General features: G+C 38.4%; 1 protein-coding gene across 2 annotated transcripts in view; it reads right to left on the reverse strand.

The window, feature by feature from the left end:
- The window catches only part of LOC124169108, a 221,837-nt gene extending 216,248 nt beyond the window's left edge, over window positions 1-5,589 (reverse strand). For both annotated transcript variants that reach the window (XM_046547600.1, XM_046547599.1), the window contains exon 1: window positions 4,742-5,589. In XM_046547600.1, coding sequence (XP_046403556.1) covers window positions 4,742-4,972 — 231 coding nt within the window. In that variant the 5' untranslated portion in view covers window positions 4,973-5,589. The remainder of the gene's footprint in view (window positions 1-4,741) is intronic.
- Window positions 5,590-18,139: the final 12,550 nt, after the last annotated feature.

Here is an 18,139-nt window from a genome sequence, read left to right on the forward strand (position 1 = left end):
ATTGCAGCATTAAGGCGTTTTCTTGTGTTTAAATTTTGGCTACAGAGGTGTCCCTACCATCAAGCTTTCTGAAACGATTTGAAGCCATATAAGTCAATTATTAAGCCATTTACACTTTAGTAATTCATTCGAGACAAACGATCACATGTTCCAACCTAGGTTTCGTATTTTATAATTTAGCATTTTGGAGTGTTTTAATTATGATGTAATATAATTGATATAATAGTAACATAATTTTATTCAAAGATAGAAAACAAATCTTTAATGAAATCATATGATTTATTTCTTATAAGAGTCAGATACTGTATAAAAGTGTTTTAGAAAATGAAATTATTGAGATTACATCCTATTTAGGTACTTTCATCAATGATAGCAGTAAACACCGACAGTTTTGGTAAATTTTCCGTAATTTATACTTCATTACAAAAGCATTAAGAGTGGTCCATGAAAAAATCGTACGTGCTGACAAGAGTTTTGACTATCTGCAGTCCTATGAGATAGTAAACTAGTATTCTAAACCGTTAAATCTGTTCATGATTGGAAGATTCGAAACGTATTCGACCACTTCCCAGTCTCCTTTATATTTCTTCATTCACGGATGCGTCAGTATTCAATGCATACGTGGACATTCCTCCCCAAAAAATGTCCCAGAAAGACCAGTTGTCTTGGAAATACCACACTCGTGCCTTTGAGCGGTCGGAGAAGTTCTGCTCGTGAGTCGGTTTGAAAGGGAAAGGTAGACACAGTTGGCTAACGCTTGAAAGAGGAGGGCGGGATTCCCCAGCTAACTCACGTAACTTGGACCCGCGTCGTGTGTTTGCATTGCAAAGTGAGTGGCATTCGGCAGGCTATCTGACTTGGCCCCAGGCTCCTCTACCCCGGCTCATTGTGGGAGCGATTTCGCTTTCGCCAAGACCCGCAATTGGAGAAAACCCTTTTGGATAACTCGCAACGCGTGAAGGATGGACACTTTTATTTTTAGAACTGCCGTGGATGTCTGACCGTGAATTCTCAATGAGAGGAAAGAAGTTGACGTTGGTGCAGCCAGAAAAACATTGATATAAATGTTAGAGGGAGCATGCGATTGTCATAATAATCATAATTTAGAATACAGTTTGAGGAACATTTCGTGTATGGATTGATACGTCATCATTAAAAAAAATTAATCAAAATTATCTACAGTTCCTCATTTATTTTTACATCCTATTTCAACAGAAGATTTGAAAATGATTTAGGTTGTCATAATAGGTTGATTTACATCCAGTAATCTCAATAAAAATATACATCTAGGTCTTTATTGTCGATGTTGGTTCCGTTTTAATGAAAGCCGGATTAGTGTGCTAGATAGGAAGTCAACAATGGGATTTCATGAAAAAAACTCAAATTTTAAACAACCTTTCATTCATAAATGCATCACTGTTCACGGCACTGCTACCAGAAAAAATTCAAGCATTTATCGTTAGGTTCAAGAATTCAAGAGTGAAATTTCAATTATTTATATTATGAGTACGGAAAATATTTAATTGGAGCCCTCAACCTTATTATGAGTCTCCAAAGGATAGTGATTCAAGCATAATTCAAGGTGCGTTTATAATTCCAATGAATTCGATAGTTAAAACACCATTAAATAAAATATAACCAGGTGAAAAATAGGGAAAAACCTATAAATCAACATAATATTATCTGAAAAAATGTAATGCTCTATTGTGAAAACGATGCTAAACAAATGGAAGAAAAATAATCATCAGTTCTCCATGCATTGAATTTGTTACTTCATGAATCGTTGCCAAGCGGAACCATACGATTGTCATACTCGTTGATCAGCCAAAGTGTATATTATTGTATTGTAAAATGCACCAAAGAAATGAAGTTCGCCATGAAAAAATATTTGACTTAGCCGGGATTCGAACCCGGATCTCCCCATTGCCGGTCAGGCGTGTTAACCAGTTCCACCACCGAGCCATTTTCTCGGACCAACTTCGGGATGGGTTTATTGTATTGTGTTCGCTGCTAGAGAGTTTATCAATTCTTGAAAATGTCATCCGAATTATACAGGGCAGCATGATCTCTCAGGGTGAGCGAAACATATGACTTACGCGAAGAATTGCAGAAGAAAAGTTCCCACGCCCTTAATATGATACACACTACAACATTATTTGAAAAGTAGCTTTCCAATGGCTATGTTCATCACATATTTCTGGTATGCTCAGACATGTTTTCCCCACGAATTCTGGTGCCGCGTAATTCGTATGCGCAAGGCACCTTTGCGTAATACCAGCTAACTGTGGGAAGACTAATTAAGCTCCATTCCCGGTGTATGTAATTCATCCTTGACACAGTAAGGGAGGAAATACTATAAAATAGCTTGCCACCTGTGAAATTATCACATAAACATGGAAGAACAATGGCAATGTTTTTGAAAAATACATTATACCGGCAAGAGTTCCACAGAAATTCCATAAAATGCTTATGCACTTATTATCAGGCGAAGAGTTTTCCGTTGGGGCAAATTATTCTACTCATTATTAGAGGGAAACGGTTTCGAGCATCGCCAAAGTGGATTTTACACCACTCATAATCAGAGCTTGGTTTTATGCTAACCTCGGTTGGATTGGTCGCTGGAAAACCAAAATTATTTGGACCAACAGAATGGTTATTTATCATGTATGATATATGCCTCGATATGGTGGAAATTATTAATATTAGTTAAATATTTCCACTTGATACACTGGGCATATTTAAATGCATTACTTTAGTAATAAAATGGTTTGAGACACAAAAAATAATCTGGATATACCTTTTTATACAAACACCTTGATTTTTTGACTTGATAAAAATGACTTCGGCAGCGATATTCAATAATTATCTCAGCATAATGATAAGTGTGTGTTTTGTCCATAATACATTTTTAGTGATAGAGAATAACATTATTGTATTCTAAACACGCGCATTGCTTTGTTAAACATGCCACCTGATACGGGCTTTCCTTCCCATGCCGTTAACATAGAATATTCAGCATCAACAAGGAATTTAATGTGAGGTAGGTTATGTGATGGAGATTTTCCTATAATTTATAGGGGCATTACGTGTTCGTTTTCAAACAATTTTATATTTTAATGAATTAATTAAAAATGAAAATGTAACAGATAAATAATAAAAATTAACTGGTTTAAAGCGGAACATTGTTTTTATTCGCCAGCAATTTAATAAAGAGTGATTTTATGAGGTATGAGTACCTATATTTAAAAAAATATTTGACACAGGGAAAAAGTCGACAACTATAAGACATGGAATTATTGCCGCATTACCTGCGATTTTTCTCCCAGGACTGGACAACCCAGATTTTACAACGGGTACTGTAGTAACGAAAAATATTAGAGCGAAAAGCTCACGAGTAGTTCCGTGTGTGATGAACATGATATAACTGACTGGTTAGCTATTCACCCCACGGAACACACAACACTTAATTATTAGACGGGGAAGAGCGTGAAGTTCAATGCTGAATTCCTTTCCGTTTGCTGAGAATAATTAAGCCATCACGTTCAATGCGTCATCGCGGAGGCGGAAAAAATCAGAGCGTAGACCCGTAAATCACATGGTTGACGCACAAATTATGTCAACAGTTGCATGTGTAATCCACTGATATGTCATCGACCAAAACTTTAATGCTGACAAAAATTTAAATTTTTGAAGGTATTTGAGTAAAGCAAACATTACTGAACCTCCGTGGAGTTACTTCTCAAACGGGTTAAAAGAGCCAAGTTATTATAAGGCAGGTCCATAACTTTAAGATAGAGCCACCGAGGCAGCTATCAAATCGCCAAAATATCCCTTCATACGAAAGGGAATAGATGACTGGAATACTTTTAATGGTAAGGGAAATATTGGAGCCCTTCCTAAAAAATACTCTAATTTTTATGACGAGCCGGAAAAATTGAATTGTGAAGGCTTTTTGTATTTCTCATTTTATATTCTTTTGTTCGGGATATTCTGTATTTTTGTGAATTATGTTACCACCTTGCTATAACTAATGACTTTGAAAGCAAAAATAGGTTAGATGATATAAAAAATGATTGGAAACCTGCACAAAACTAATCTTCGAATTTTGAGAAAGTTCTCAGCCTAAACAACCAACATGGGGATTTATAAAATAAAAATTAAATGCAATCTTCCAAGTGCCATAAGTAAAAATTTCCCTGGACCGGGAATTGAACCACGTACCTTAGGATATCCGGGCCACTACGCAGACTATTACGCTATCCAGGTGCCTGAATTCCCTCGGCAATTTTACCGAGGCTAATTATTCTAGATGTTAAGGCCGTTTTACACGGAGCACGGAATCGCGCAGGCTACAACTGCATTAATTTCTAAAATGGCGTGGAATTGCGCGAATGCATGAACGAAATTAGAGCAGGGGCTATTTTGCCATCTCACATTCTCTCATGCAATTCACCGCTTTACACGACGCAATTTTGACTGCGCCTTCATGCACACGTCAGATTGTGCAAGTACGTGCTCCGTGTAAAACGATCTTTGGGTGATGATGGACAAAAACAGGAATCCGTCAACAATGTGCCGTAAGACCTGACACATTCTCCGAATCCAAACGTTTACGAAGACAGCACAGCTGTCGGGAGTCGCGCCTAATGACAGCGCCGACGTGAGCCCACAACGCCCGGGAGAAGACAAGCAGAGAACCTCACTGGTGAAGGAGGGCGAGCCAGATGCGTTTGTCACTTACCGTGAGAGGTGTAGGAGACGGCGAAGTCGACGAGGACGAAGATGAGCAGATGGAAGATGCGTCGCTCAGCGATGAGTAAGACGAGGCGCGGGATGACGCGAGGGTGCAGCGGCCCCCAGAATCCTCCGGCCCCACTCCGCCACCGGGCAGGGACGCATAGCTCAGCGTCGAGGACAGACTCACGCTGTCCGACCTGCTCCGGAACGGCGACAGCTGTACGTGCTTCAACATCTTCAACCGACCGACTGGAAATTGAGCTCGTAAAGCTTAAAGAGAGAGGGTCCTTTACCACTCAAAAAACACAGGGTCAAGAGGTGTTAGACCTCTTGTGGGGGCGTGGTGGGTCAAATATCCAAGTAGCCGACCACGAAAGACGGGGTGAAAATCCACCAGAGTGAAAAACACAGTACCTCACTGATTTGGAAAGTTCGTAAAACTCTCCTAAAGCCTCTTACGGGCAGCACAAACAGTGATATAAACACAGGATGTATCCACCCTTAAGATTAGCAATAATACGTAATTTTTCACACGTTTTTTATGCTATTTTTTCGGCCAAAACCTGTCACGAGCGCGGACCTCACATGGTCATGAATATCCACCAGCTCGTGTCAAAGTTAAGCACGATCGAGAGCACAATAGATATATCCGCAATCACGATAGACACTGGAAAATCTCAACACAAAACACTCCCCCCCAAGTCCCAGGGGATCTGAGGGAGACGAAGCCGGTTGTGGCACCGGGGAATCGCTCGATGGAAACGCCGCGGAGGCTTGGAAACCTCCACCGTCGTAAAGATAGTCGAGTTTCGCACGATACGTTCTTTCCGACCGAACCGCCTCTCGGCAAGGGCGGGCGAGTAGTGAAGTCTCCTGCTGGGGCAGAGCACGTCTGAGGCTCCCTTCCCCTCCGCTCCCCATCCCCCTGTCTAGCACTTCCTTCTCTTCCCCTACTCCGGCGTCCGCCACCCGCGCCGGCCTTCCCAGTCGAACGCGCCCGCCGTACGGCCGCGCGTTAGCCGCGGGCAAAGAAGAGGTTTCCCCGAAATCCCCGAGTGTTTCTCAATGCGTTCGGTATTTGCGCTGATTCCGATTACGCTTCAGAATGGGGTATGGAGTGAGGGAACGATTGAAGGTAATTCCCCGGAAGAATGCATGTGAAAGAGCCTCATGAGATGCCCTCTGGCAGGGCAAAGGGCTATTTTCCGATGCAGCGGAATTAGCTGCTGTGATTGTTCGTGGCTTTGTAAATTTATAGTAAGTTATAAGGAGAGAATCCATCTATGCCAGTCTCTTAAAGGCATCTTATTTTTTTAATTCGGATGTTTAGGGAAAATAATCTTCCAAATTAAGTACGTATTCGCTTTCCAACGTTCTTTTACGAATTTTCCGCCGCGACTTCCAAATGAAAGATAAGTCGGACCGGCATCAATGTTTTGTCCTTGATATGGTACTCCAAAACATTAAAAGGCTATACTCTAATGTTATTCTACTTAAATCAATTACGGAAGTAGGATTCAGAAGACAATTGGTACATAGTAATATACTCTACTGATATATCTAAGATATTTCATAGCGAAATTTAATTATATTTTATTTATGGATCCCCAATCGGTTTGTTTCAAACCTGCTGCGTGAACTGTATTAAAATTGCACATCTTTAAAATACATAATTGACCATTCGGAAGCAGACATCAATAATTATGATTAATAATTGTATTTCCTTCATAGCCTACGGTAAAAATACATTTGGTTAATGAAAATAATCAATGTCAAAAATAAGAGCAGTAGAACAATAATATACTTGCCGGTGTTACGACATGGATGGGGATAATAAACAAATAATTGATGAAGTAGTGATATTGTGGGAAGAAAAAAATCATTAATATTATCAATCATGCTAGGATAGATAATAAATAAATGTACGAGATACAAATTAACATTAAATATGCTTTATAAGAACTAGAATTTATAAAACTATGTTTCTTGCAGTAAGAATATCATCAGACTCTAACGTAAAATATGTCTTGTCCAAATAAGTAAAGCAAAGGTTATGTGATATCAGTGAATGAACTTTTAAGAGTATGATTTGATTTCTGCAAATCAATCAAAGACATATAGTAGGTATGTATTGATACAATCTCCATGTCGAAGCACATTGTAGGATAGATAGGCATATAAATCACTGCTTTATCATGAGGTTACTTTAGCCTCATATATCGTCGAAGAATACGATTGTTCCATCACGTTATTACCTTGAATGACTCTCGATTAATGACTTGATTACCATAGGAAACCTGATCACACGCTCATAGTGAGGTTATAGATTAAGTTCTCGTGATGGTAACGAGATTAATCTCACTGACGCGTAAACGTGATGGGTTCGTGGATAATACTGTTTCAGGTCGCGCCCAATAAACTTTAATGGTAAAGCAGAGAGGCAGCAGCAGCAGGTAATAAAAAAATGTCTACTCCCCTTTATAAGCAAATCAGGCCCAATGAATCCCAAAAAATTCCTTTGCTTAGTACCTTTTTCTGTTTTTTGTCAACTGCTAGAAAATTCTGCTAAATATTACTAGAGGAACAAGTCGGAGATATAAGTACACATATAACAGCATCTACATCTATACATATAACAGCATATAGTAGTATAATTTTTTAGTAAACGTGACGTTTTTTGGACGGTGTGGTGTGCATGTGGGAGTCCAATGCATGCTGCATGCTGGTGATTGATCACCCCCTGCCAAACACCCTATAGGTGGCTCACAGGGTATTATGTAGATGTAGATGTACCATTGCAACTACAGCTAATTATTACAAAAAACCTCTTGAAAATTTCAATCGAGGTTGACTCACCAGAATACATTTTTCACAATTTTCATTTACTAATTTATCATGTCATGTATACCTGAAATACTCTAGAGAAGCAACGATATATCTATTGTGCATTACACACTTGAACTTTTTCACGAGTTATTTGGGATAGGAAAGTGCAGGCAACAAGAAATAGAAATGTGAATGTGTTATAGGTATATTTTTGAAAACAATGACTACATTGCAATTAGTAGTTAAAGTTTTGAAAAGGTAAAAAAAATTGAAATGGGCTGGTAACGATAGCAAAGGAAGGACTTGAATGAGCTAATCCTGAATCACACGATCATTTTTCCCGTCTCTTCCGTGCAAAAAATGACCGTTTCAATCAATCAGTCAGACTCCGCACTTCGCCGTGATGACATTATTAAAGCCGGTCATAGAAGTCAAAGCCACCAGTCCATGTGAGGCTACTAACAGACGAATTCAATCCAAACTTATGGAGTTCGATAATATCAATCACCCAAATTGAAAAAGCAGTCACTGTCTACTACGCTGAAGGACCTATAGAAGCCTTAAGCATCCTTAAGCATCACACATGATTTGTTGAGGCAAACAATTCAAAAGTCTTTTTGATGCACTGATGTGAAGTAAACATAGAAGGGCACATAATGAAGTCATTAACTAACCACGCTTAAAAAAGGAAACAAGATGTATCACTAGATGTTATTCATTAAATAAATTAAAAATATCATCAAAGTAGATAATGCGTAAGGGTCGAATACCGCGAGGTACTAAAATTAGCCTTGAACAAACTTTTAGTCTCTATCCCGGTAGGTTTCCCCTTTTTCTTTGTAGCTCAAAACTCTGGAGAGCATCCAGGGACGAAATAGGACCTTTTATCCATTTATCACCAAGATATAACTGAATTCCTCATCTAACTACAATTATCCTCCATGAGCCGCCCTACATAATCATTTTGAGTATTTCCTCGAGACTGTACTTGAAAACAGTTCATGTAAAATATATCACAATTTTTCAATCCAAACCGATAAACCATTTTCAAGAATATACTAAATATTATGTTGATTAACAATAAATATAGAACATGTTAAATAGCTGATATTGCCGTACTACTCTCACATAGCTTAGAGAAGACAATAGATGGAAAACTAATCAAGTACCAAGAATTGGCAATATAAATAAAAATAATACGGAATATGAAATAGGTGTTAAAAGCGCCTATTTTCATCTCTGCTTCCGGTATCATACCAAAATAAATATAAAATAATTTTACAATGCTCAATTTAAATTCAAATACATGCATCACCTCTAACATCAAACCAGACTGCAAAAGGCCATAATGATTTCCACCTCACATCCTGCCTCACAAAGAGATAATTTCTCTACTCAACACAACTATAAAGAGTTAGTTTGGTGAAAACCCGTACTCTTTACACAAAAAACGCTATGAAACAAGGGCGTACCCAGGATCATAATTGGGGGGGGGGGGGGGCAAGCCATGAGATTTATGAAATTATTTCCTTGAGAAAATAGTTTTATTTTAGCTACATATCTTATACCAATATCTATGATTTTTCGTGGGTTTAAATAAAATTTGTTGAATACTTTCGTTTCAATTCAGCCTTGAGAAAATAGTTTTATTTTAGCTACATATCTTATACCAATATCTATGATTTTTCGTGGGTTTAAATAAAATTTGTTGAATACTTTCGTTTCAATTCAGCACTGATTTTGCTTAAAGACTTTTGCGATTTTTGTTGCCCCTCGTTGGGTACGTCCATGCTGTGAAAACTGATAAAATTCCATGAAAAAAACATTATTAAAAATCAAATTAATTACAGCATCAATCCCCATTGTTGGCTCTAACACTGTGAAATTCAGCGAGAAATGGCGCCGATAACACACCTTGTTCGTCACAAACGACAGATAATTGCTCAACAAAATGACCTTTGACCTCAAGCACCATAAGAGAAGCAGAAACGAGGCTCCAAGGTCATGAAGCAGGCATGGTGGCCAAATGAGGAGTGGTGGGAAGAAAACAATGAACAGCCCATCGAACTCATTCATTTCGATACAAGGTCAGAAGCGTGATCCTTCAATTACTGACCCCATATCCAACTGAACTCGTGTTTCTTTTAATCGTGACCGCGTGCGTGCCATCCGCGAAAGACAAAACAAACAAATCAAAGCGGCTCCCGCAAGGGATTTAAAAGTTGAGATGCGAATTAAATTCCTTAATTATACCTTCTCATGCTGGTTCATCCCACGCGCTCATGCACAGAAAGGAATATTTGAGAGGAGCAATAAATTAGTCTCGCAAAAATTGCAATGATGCTCGAGTTCATTCGATCAATTTGGCATTGGCAGAATGTTTAAAGTAGTGGCATATCTATAATTACTCTGATTTTCTACTGTCTATGAACTTAGCTCAATCACCAAGATTTAAAAGTCGTATTATTTTGTCCCAATGCATAAATAAAAGACCTAACCTATTAATTGACCTATAATCATGTGAACACAAAAACAAAATGACGTTTAGGGGAAAGGTAGGACCAATTTATGGTCATCACATTTTATGAAGGGTGTAAATGTACAGCTTTTTGGACAATAATACATAGTTTTTAACCATAGTATTTACTAATAGCTGGTAATAGTTCTCAAAACGAGCGAATTTCTTGTTTCAAAAGGTAATATTTACTGAATAGTAATGTTAAAAATGGTTCGTGTGATGCATTTATTGGAAAAAGATTATAAGGAGATATAGAATTTTTTCACATAAAGGTTTTGTCCATTTCGGATTGTGACTACTGTGAAAAAAATCAAATAGCCCAGTTTTCACCAGAAGTTTAAGTACCAAGCTGTTCTGAATAAATTCTTCTCAAGTTTCCAATCAGGTTAGCGTCTGCATGTTGTTGGCCGACGTTTCATTGGGAGATTTTCACAAAATCACCAGCCCTGAAGATTAAAATTAAGAAAGCCCTGAGAATCCGATTAAAATCCCGAGAAGAATACATTCAAGTCAATCACCGGGAAAATTAAGATTTTTCCCTAAGGTAATTCTATCATCGCCTCCATTTTTTATCCAATGGCGTCTGCAGTAAATAATTTCCAATTATCGTGCGCCCGTATAAATTACTTTTTTATCGCTTTAAACTGGAGTGTAGCGCTCTACGTTGCAGTAATATGAACAGAGACGGATTCAAGGGGGGGGGGCAACGGGGGCACGTGCCCCCCCTCCAAACGCTTACAAAATAGGCAAAATTTTTCATATTGTTCTCATTACGTTCCTTTTGTTTTGCGTATTACGAAGCCTAAATCATTTAATTTCACATTAACGACTTTCGTGTTAAAATAAAGAGAATATTTCGTGAAGTAATTGTTGTATCTTGTTTTTAATCTCAAGTGTGAAAAGATTGTTTACCTGTCAGACCCTTGTGCCCCCAAGAAAAAAATCCGCGATCCGCCTGGATTTTGGGTAAGCGAGGGAGAGGAAGGAAGAGAATAGAATTTTTTTTGATAGAACGAAAAGGAGTAGGCCTTATTATGAATTAAAGAAAGAAGTCCATGAAAGGAGGAGAGACTGCCCGAATACGTCTTAACTCTAACAGTAAGACACTTTTTCTCCCCGCTAGTATAAATTATATTTTGCTATTTTAATAAATATGTGGTCTTATGAAGACTTATGCTAATACGTTTCGCTATCTTTTAAACCGTAAATTTTGTGTACTACCTTCGTTATTATGGCTAAATATACCTACTTATGAGGGAGTAAGAACCCCTTAAAGGTCATAAACCTACCTTCATCGATGGAATACTTTAATATATGGCTTTAAAATTTTCTTATCCATATAAATTTTTATTCCTCACCCAAATTCTTTTCCAAGTGTACCACTTCATAAGTGGTTAGCTACCATGCGTCGTAATCGCTTCTCACGGGTAAAAAAACGCGACCCACTATAGTGCTCGGTTACTGGGACGAGACGACAATAAAAGATTTCCATCGATGCAGTCATCAACGAGATGGAGTATGGGAGTTGGACCCTGGGGCGTCTTAATGATGTCATTGTTCGGCGCGAGAAGTATGGAGCCTTACTGAGAAACGGGGCGGATCTCACATTTAGCAGCGAAGGGGTAGGTATGGGAGATAGCGGTGATAATTCACAAGCAAAAATGAGTGACTCGGTGAAATATATATACAAACTTCTCTAGTGCAAGGGAAAATTAACGTAATTCCTTAAAGGTCATCACACGCGGCATCATGAAAAAATGTATAGAAATTAAGTATTTGTCTAATTTGTCTAAATTGTTTACATTTTATAACGAGTATGGAAGTCTCTCCTTTGGTTTATCTATTTTATTAAAAATACCTTGTCCATTAAGGTAGACACACCCATTGCATTTCTGAAATTAACCCAGCCTAGAGTTAAAGGAGGTTGATTCAAAAAGCGAAATGTACATGACCCCATAAAACAACTATCAAGTCAACAAATTAACACATTTGAAACAATTTATATGCTGCATTATGGTGGCACACTATAAATAATCGCTTATTTTCAATAGGGTTAGGTACAATACATCTCAAAAACTGCACCAAGGACGAAAAGCAAAATATTTTTTCCATGGAGAATTTCATCCTTGCTGTATTTAACTTTGCACCCGTGGGCATTACTGCGTCAAAGTTACTCGTTGCATACAGTTAATATCTGCGTTATTCGTAAGAAAAAATAGCAAAAAAATACGAGAATTAGGCCAAAAGTCCGCCACTCCCATGTTGAGACACGACACATTACTAATTATCCTAATTGGATTTTAACAGAATTTCAAATACATGAACTCTTGCAACATGAAGCCTTAGTAAAGTTTATAAAGTCGAATATTTCTTTTTTGCTTCATCTATTTAAAAGACGCAAAACCGTGAAAACTAATGCACAGAATTTCGTGAGTGAAACCACTCGAAACAATGCTCTCGATTACGTAACTTGCTAAGAGTGGGACTGAATCAGATTTTTAACTCATAAAGCTTATGGTCACGTATCAAACACCAAAGCGCCAAAAATAATTTTAAGTACATTTACGTCAATAGAATGCTTATTGATGGCCAGACTAAGGCCCCTTAATTTTTTTCAGATAATTGGTGCGTGTCTTATGATATCTAATTTCTACCACATGTATGCATTTATCATTGAAGTGAACCCTTAAACGAAGCAACATGTGGAAAACTATAATAACCAAAGCCGTAGCCAGACAATATTTTCGGGGGGGTTTTTGGAATGGCAGGCATAAAATTATTTTTATAAGATAAATAAAATTATTTTTATAAGGTAGCGTATACGGTTAAATATACATATTTATCATAAACCCTCAAAGGAAAATATAAAAATATTATTGTAAAATTGAAGTTAGCCCTCTAGCTTTCTTTGAAGCGAACAAATGAATTAACTCCTCGGTGTCGATGTCAATTCTGCGGTCCCTCAGAAGGCTTATAAGTTACTCACCTCTCTACTATTTCACAGCACTATTATTTCACGCATTGCACTACAACTAAACACATTGCACCTACAAATTCGCTCAGATAATTATTGACTTAAGTCGCATTGGACTACTAGATGTCCCTGCGCCGCTATATAATATCGTCGTGTGAGCACCAAGCGAAAATAAAGTATCTATTTATTTTTTTCATTTCGGGGGGGGGGGGGGATCAATCCCCCCCCTTGATCCCTCCCGTGGCTGCGGCATTGATAATAGCCTAAAGATAATACCCTAGAAGTGTACCATATAGTTATGAAAATGACCGCCTCAATGCAGTCACCTTCATAACTACACGAACTTCGTAGCTGCTCTTTAAGAATAATCACTCCCTTGCTCTAACAAGCGTCTTCTCTGCCTTATGTCAACTTTTTAGCAAGAATACTTTGATCGCGCGGATAAATCTATGCTCCAGTACACTGCGGGAAATAATGAAGGGCCAAAAATATATTTTATTCAATTTTAGTTGCTCTTTATATAAAAAGGATGAAATTCTCTCCCTTGGTTTAGCAATTTACAAACAGTATACTGTCAATTAAGGTAGATACTGAATGCATTTCAGTTCATAAATTCGCCGAGCGTTGATGGATGTTTGTTCAAAAAGCGAAATTCCATTTCACCTCCCTTAATGCTCATCATCGACTGACACTATCGAAAAATGTGTTTATCTACAATAATATTTGAAAATTGCATTCAAACACTATTCCTTATGACGATATTTGCTGAAGTATACAAGTATTTTTGATGTATGAAGGATACATGTTTCTTCTTGTCAAAAAGTTTTTTATTATCTTATTTCCTAAATAAAAATGGTAAAATAAAATTTAAGGCTCACAATCGGACTATTTTCCGAGTAAATAGCAAATAAAACTATGAGCCGAGGGCAAATCACATTAATTACATACTTAGAGTCGGTTTTGTCAACTAGGATGAATGATGAGTTAAAAATATAAGGATTGAATTATCAACATTTCCTGTAACATTGCCATAGTTTTTTAACCCCGGTGGATATAGTTTACGATTAAAAAAATATTTTTAGTCACATGATATATGTGAAAAGTATTTGATTTGTAAATATATGATTTAGACTAATCATTGGGCTACTTTCTGAGTTAATAGAAAATAAATACTGACGTTGAGGTCAAATCACCTTAATTACACATAAATATATAGATGGCAGTAGAGTCGATTTTGACAGCCGGAATAAATGTTTACTTAAAGTATAAGAACTGAATTGTCAACATTCCTTGTAAAATTTCTGTTTTATTATCCTCGGTGGATGGCGTTTGCAATGAAAAAAAACTGATTTTATATATTTATTTTAATCACTCCGATAATAGCAATGTTAAGTCTTTACCTTGGGGGCTAAAAAAATAACAAAAGACTATCAAAAACATCCATTCACGTTTAGTGGTAACCTACGCAAGCAGGACTCAAACCCGTTACCTTCGGTGTGAAGGGCGAGGATTTTTACCCGCTGCCATGGAGTCGGCAATTTATAGTTATTAAATACGTGCCGCCGCAACAATTAGTTAGATAATATATGTAAAAAGTTTAGAATTTACATTTGGAGTATAGGGTAGAGCGGGGTAATAGCGCACACTTAAGCATTTTTACTGAATATATTTCAGTTGAAAACTTCAACGAAAGAGGCAATCATATTATTTTGAAGGAAATTCGATTTCCCACCAATTATTTGCTTTATATTTGGAAAATTTAACTAACTTTGAGTGTTACACCTATTTACAAAACCCTTACACTGCTCAGAATTGTCCGAGGCAATAACGTACACCAGTTGGGTCAATACCGCTCGGCGCCTACGTTAAAATTGAAATAATACCAACCCTATCTCAGTTGTGATAAAAGTGAGCTAACATAAAAATAAAATTAAAAAAATCATTTTCTAGTTACCATTAAATGTTTTATTGTAGCATTAAAATATGAAAATAAATAATTGTTACAGACAAACTGACGACACGACGGATGAAGGCCGTTTGGATTATTGAGGTGTTCCGACTATCGTGTGTTCGGACTATCGAGGTTCGCCTGTACTTGGGAGGATTGGCAACTCACACATTCAAAGGTGCTTCATGATTTACATAAGCATTTTAATGTTCAAGCTGCTCAAAAAAGTAATAATACTATATGGGGCATTAACGTTCAACACGGGGCAATACTGTAAACCTTACGCCTTGTACAGTATTGCCTCATGTAAGGTGTACGGAATTTCCCCAAAACGACATGACGCAGCATTTTCAACCCTAACCTAAAATAAGAACAATATAGGACTTGTTTTTTGTATAAAAAGATAGCCCATGATATGGGCTATTCAAAACCATAAGTTTAAATAAACTCACGAATAACATGTTTCCCTTACCTCAGTTCGAGTTAGGCTTTAAAATTATGAGAAAAGTTGACAAAACAGAAAAACTTTCGTCCGATGCACATGCGTAAAGGCAGGAGCTCCCAGATTGTATTTATCGGTTTCACTTTCCTTCCGCTGTGCAGCAGTACTTCCGAGCGCTCACGACATACTCTAGTGGATCTAAAACTATGGTGCACGGTATTGCCCCGCTGTGCGTTATTTCCCCACTCTCCCCGACTTCTCAGTGGATGTGAGGCATGGGCAATGATAATCAAAGGTAGATTCTTTCGAAATGTGGTGTTGCGAATCACATGGATCAACCGGGTAAGTAATGAGGAAGTCCTGAGAAGAGTAGATGAGAAGAGAAGCCTCGTGAAAACCTTAATAAGAAGACGGAACAACATTATAGGCCACACATTGAGACATGATGGCCTGATGAAGACAATCGTCAAGGGCAAGTGGATGGCAACAACGGAAAAGAAAGGCCTAGAATGAAATAAAAGGAATAGCTAAAGAAGGATGTTAAAAAAATTGGTGGGTTTGAAAAGAATACCTTACAGGAGAATTGAGTGGAGAGCTGCGTTAAACTAATCTTAGGATTGTTGAGCAGTGTTGATGATATGAAAAGTATTTGATTTGCACCGCGAAGTTGCCTACCTAACTCCGCATTCATTCGCCGCTTCATTCATCTGTATTCATAGTTTACTTTGTCTGAGGAAACTGTCAAGGTTAAACATGTTTTAAGAACTCTGCGAGTTTTGTTTGATATATACAAATGGCTCAAGGAATTTGTATCAAATATTGCGTGAAAATTATACAAAACGAATAAAAAATGAAGTATATGAAATGTTAACAAATGCCTATGGTGAATATGCTATGAGTAAAAGCGGAATTTACCTCTTCTCTTTTACAAACCGCCACCAGGCCCCTCCATCTCTCTTCATTACCTCAGGAAAACTTCCATTGTAGCTGAGAGCGCTGCGAAGCGTCTCCTCTCCCCTCTGAGAAAAGGCAGGACGGCGAAGGGGAAAAAAATTATAAAAAGTGAAGGCGGCTGGGAGTGAGTACACGCCCATATCTCACGCACCCACGCATTCACGCACACGCGACAAAAGGGGAGAGAACGCACGTAATATACTCCCCCCCGGCGCGGAGTCCTCACCCGCCGCTTGAAAGGGAAGAGCCCGCGGGGCGGGGTCGCTGTGAAACCGGCGAATGCCCGGCCGCGGGGGTTATTTACGAGAGGGAAGAGGTTGAAGGCGATACTGGGTAGGGACGTGGGTGGAGTCGGATAGGCGAAGATTGTAGAGTGAGGATGATAAGGTGGTCCCAGACGGAGTGACAACTGCATCTGTATCCAGGGAAAAGTACCGCCTTCGTAGACGCAGGATTATCGTAGAGCAGAGGGAGGGAAGAGAATATTAGGAAAGAGGCTCCTCAAGTTGGACTGTGCGTAAGGGGTAGAGGAGCCAAGGAGTACAAGTGATTTTTTTTCTAGAGTTAGGTAAAGTTAGTTTTCAGAAGAAATACACAAAAATTGGTTGCCAAGGGATACGAGTGATTCTCTGGTCTGTGCTGACATCGAGTGGAAAATCAAATGCTCTTTAATAAGTATCTAATCCATCTTGTTTGTGTTATATACCTGATTTCTGTGCCTAACAGTGTATGGAAAAAAGAAATCACTTGTACCCTTTGGCTTCCAAATCACTCATATATAAAGAAGAGGATGCCTGTTTGTCCGCAATGCGTTTCCACCCGGTTGCACTGATTGCAACCAAAGTTGGTACATAGGTGCATCTCATACTTGCTAACTCCGTAGTGCTCTCCTCGGTGGCGTCCGACGCGTCCGTTGAGTCGTTTTCTCACCACCATTTGTTACGTCACGTCACGCAACTTCTGCTGTTGGTCATCCTACCGGACAGGCACACCGTTTGACACTCTCAAAGAAAAACATAAAAAATCCTATGTGATCATATAATCCAAGATCTATGTTTCCCACTTCTCTGGGTACTTCCCTTCCCGAGCAACGCCGGGTGCCCTCTAGTGTTAAATAGAGGGAAACCCACATTAGGACAAGGAGTTTTTGATAGTTACTATTGGGTAGTAACGCAGCTGTTGTTGTTGATGGGATTGTTTAAAAACTTAAGTAAAGTGCTCCTAACCTCTGGTCAGCTGAAAACATGGCAAGATTCTCATCCACGTCGCGTGCGGACAACAGGATCATGTCATTTAAAAGGCCGTTTTACACTGTGCACGTAATTTCACTACGTATATGACATATATTTATTTATTCAATCATTCAAAAACAGCCGAAACGGCCTTTACATTGAATAGAAAACTTAAAATCTGCAGATGTACTAAATACAAAGTATAAAATACTATAAAAAGAATATTTAAAAAAATGATTCAGGAGGTGGCTTTTCGAAGCTGCCTCTTGAATGATCTGATGGGCATTGAAAGATCCAGAGAGGGTTGATGTATACGAAGGTGCAGTCAAAAATGCGTCGTGTGTAGCGGTGAATTGCTAGAACGCATGCGAGAATGCGTGGAGATGAGATGGCAAAATTGCCCCAGTACTAATTTACTTCGTGTATTCTCGCAATTGCACGCCATTATTAGAAATTAATGCAGTTTTTACCTGCGCAATTACGTGCCCCTTGTAAAACGGCCTGAAGT

This window comes from Ischnura elegans, chromosome 12, assembly GCF_921293095.1.
Source record: "Ischnura elegans chromosome 12, ioIscEleg1.1, whole genome shotgun sequence".
Lineage (NCBI taxonomy): Eukaryota > Metazoa > Arthropoda > Insecta > Odonata > Coenagrionidae > Ischnura > Ischnura elegans.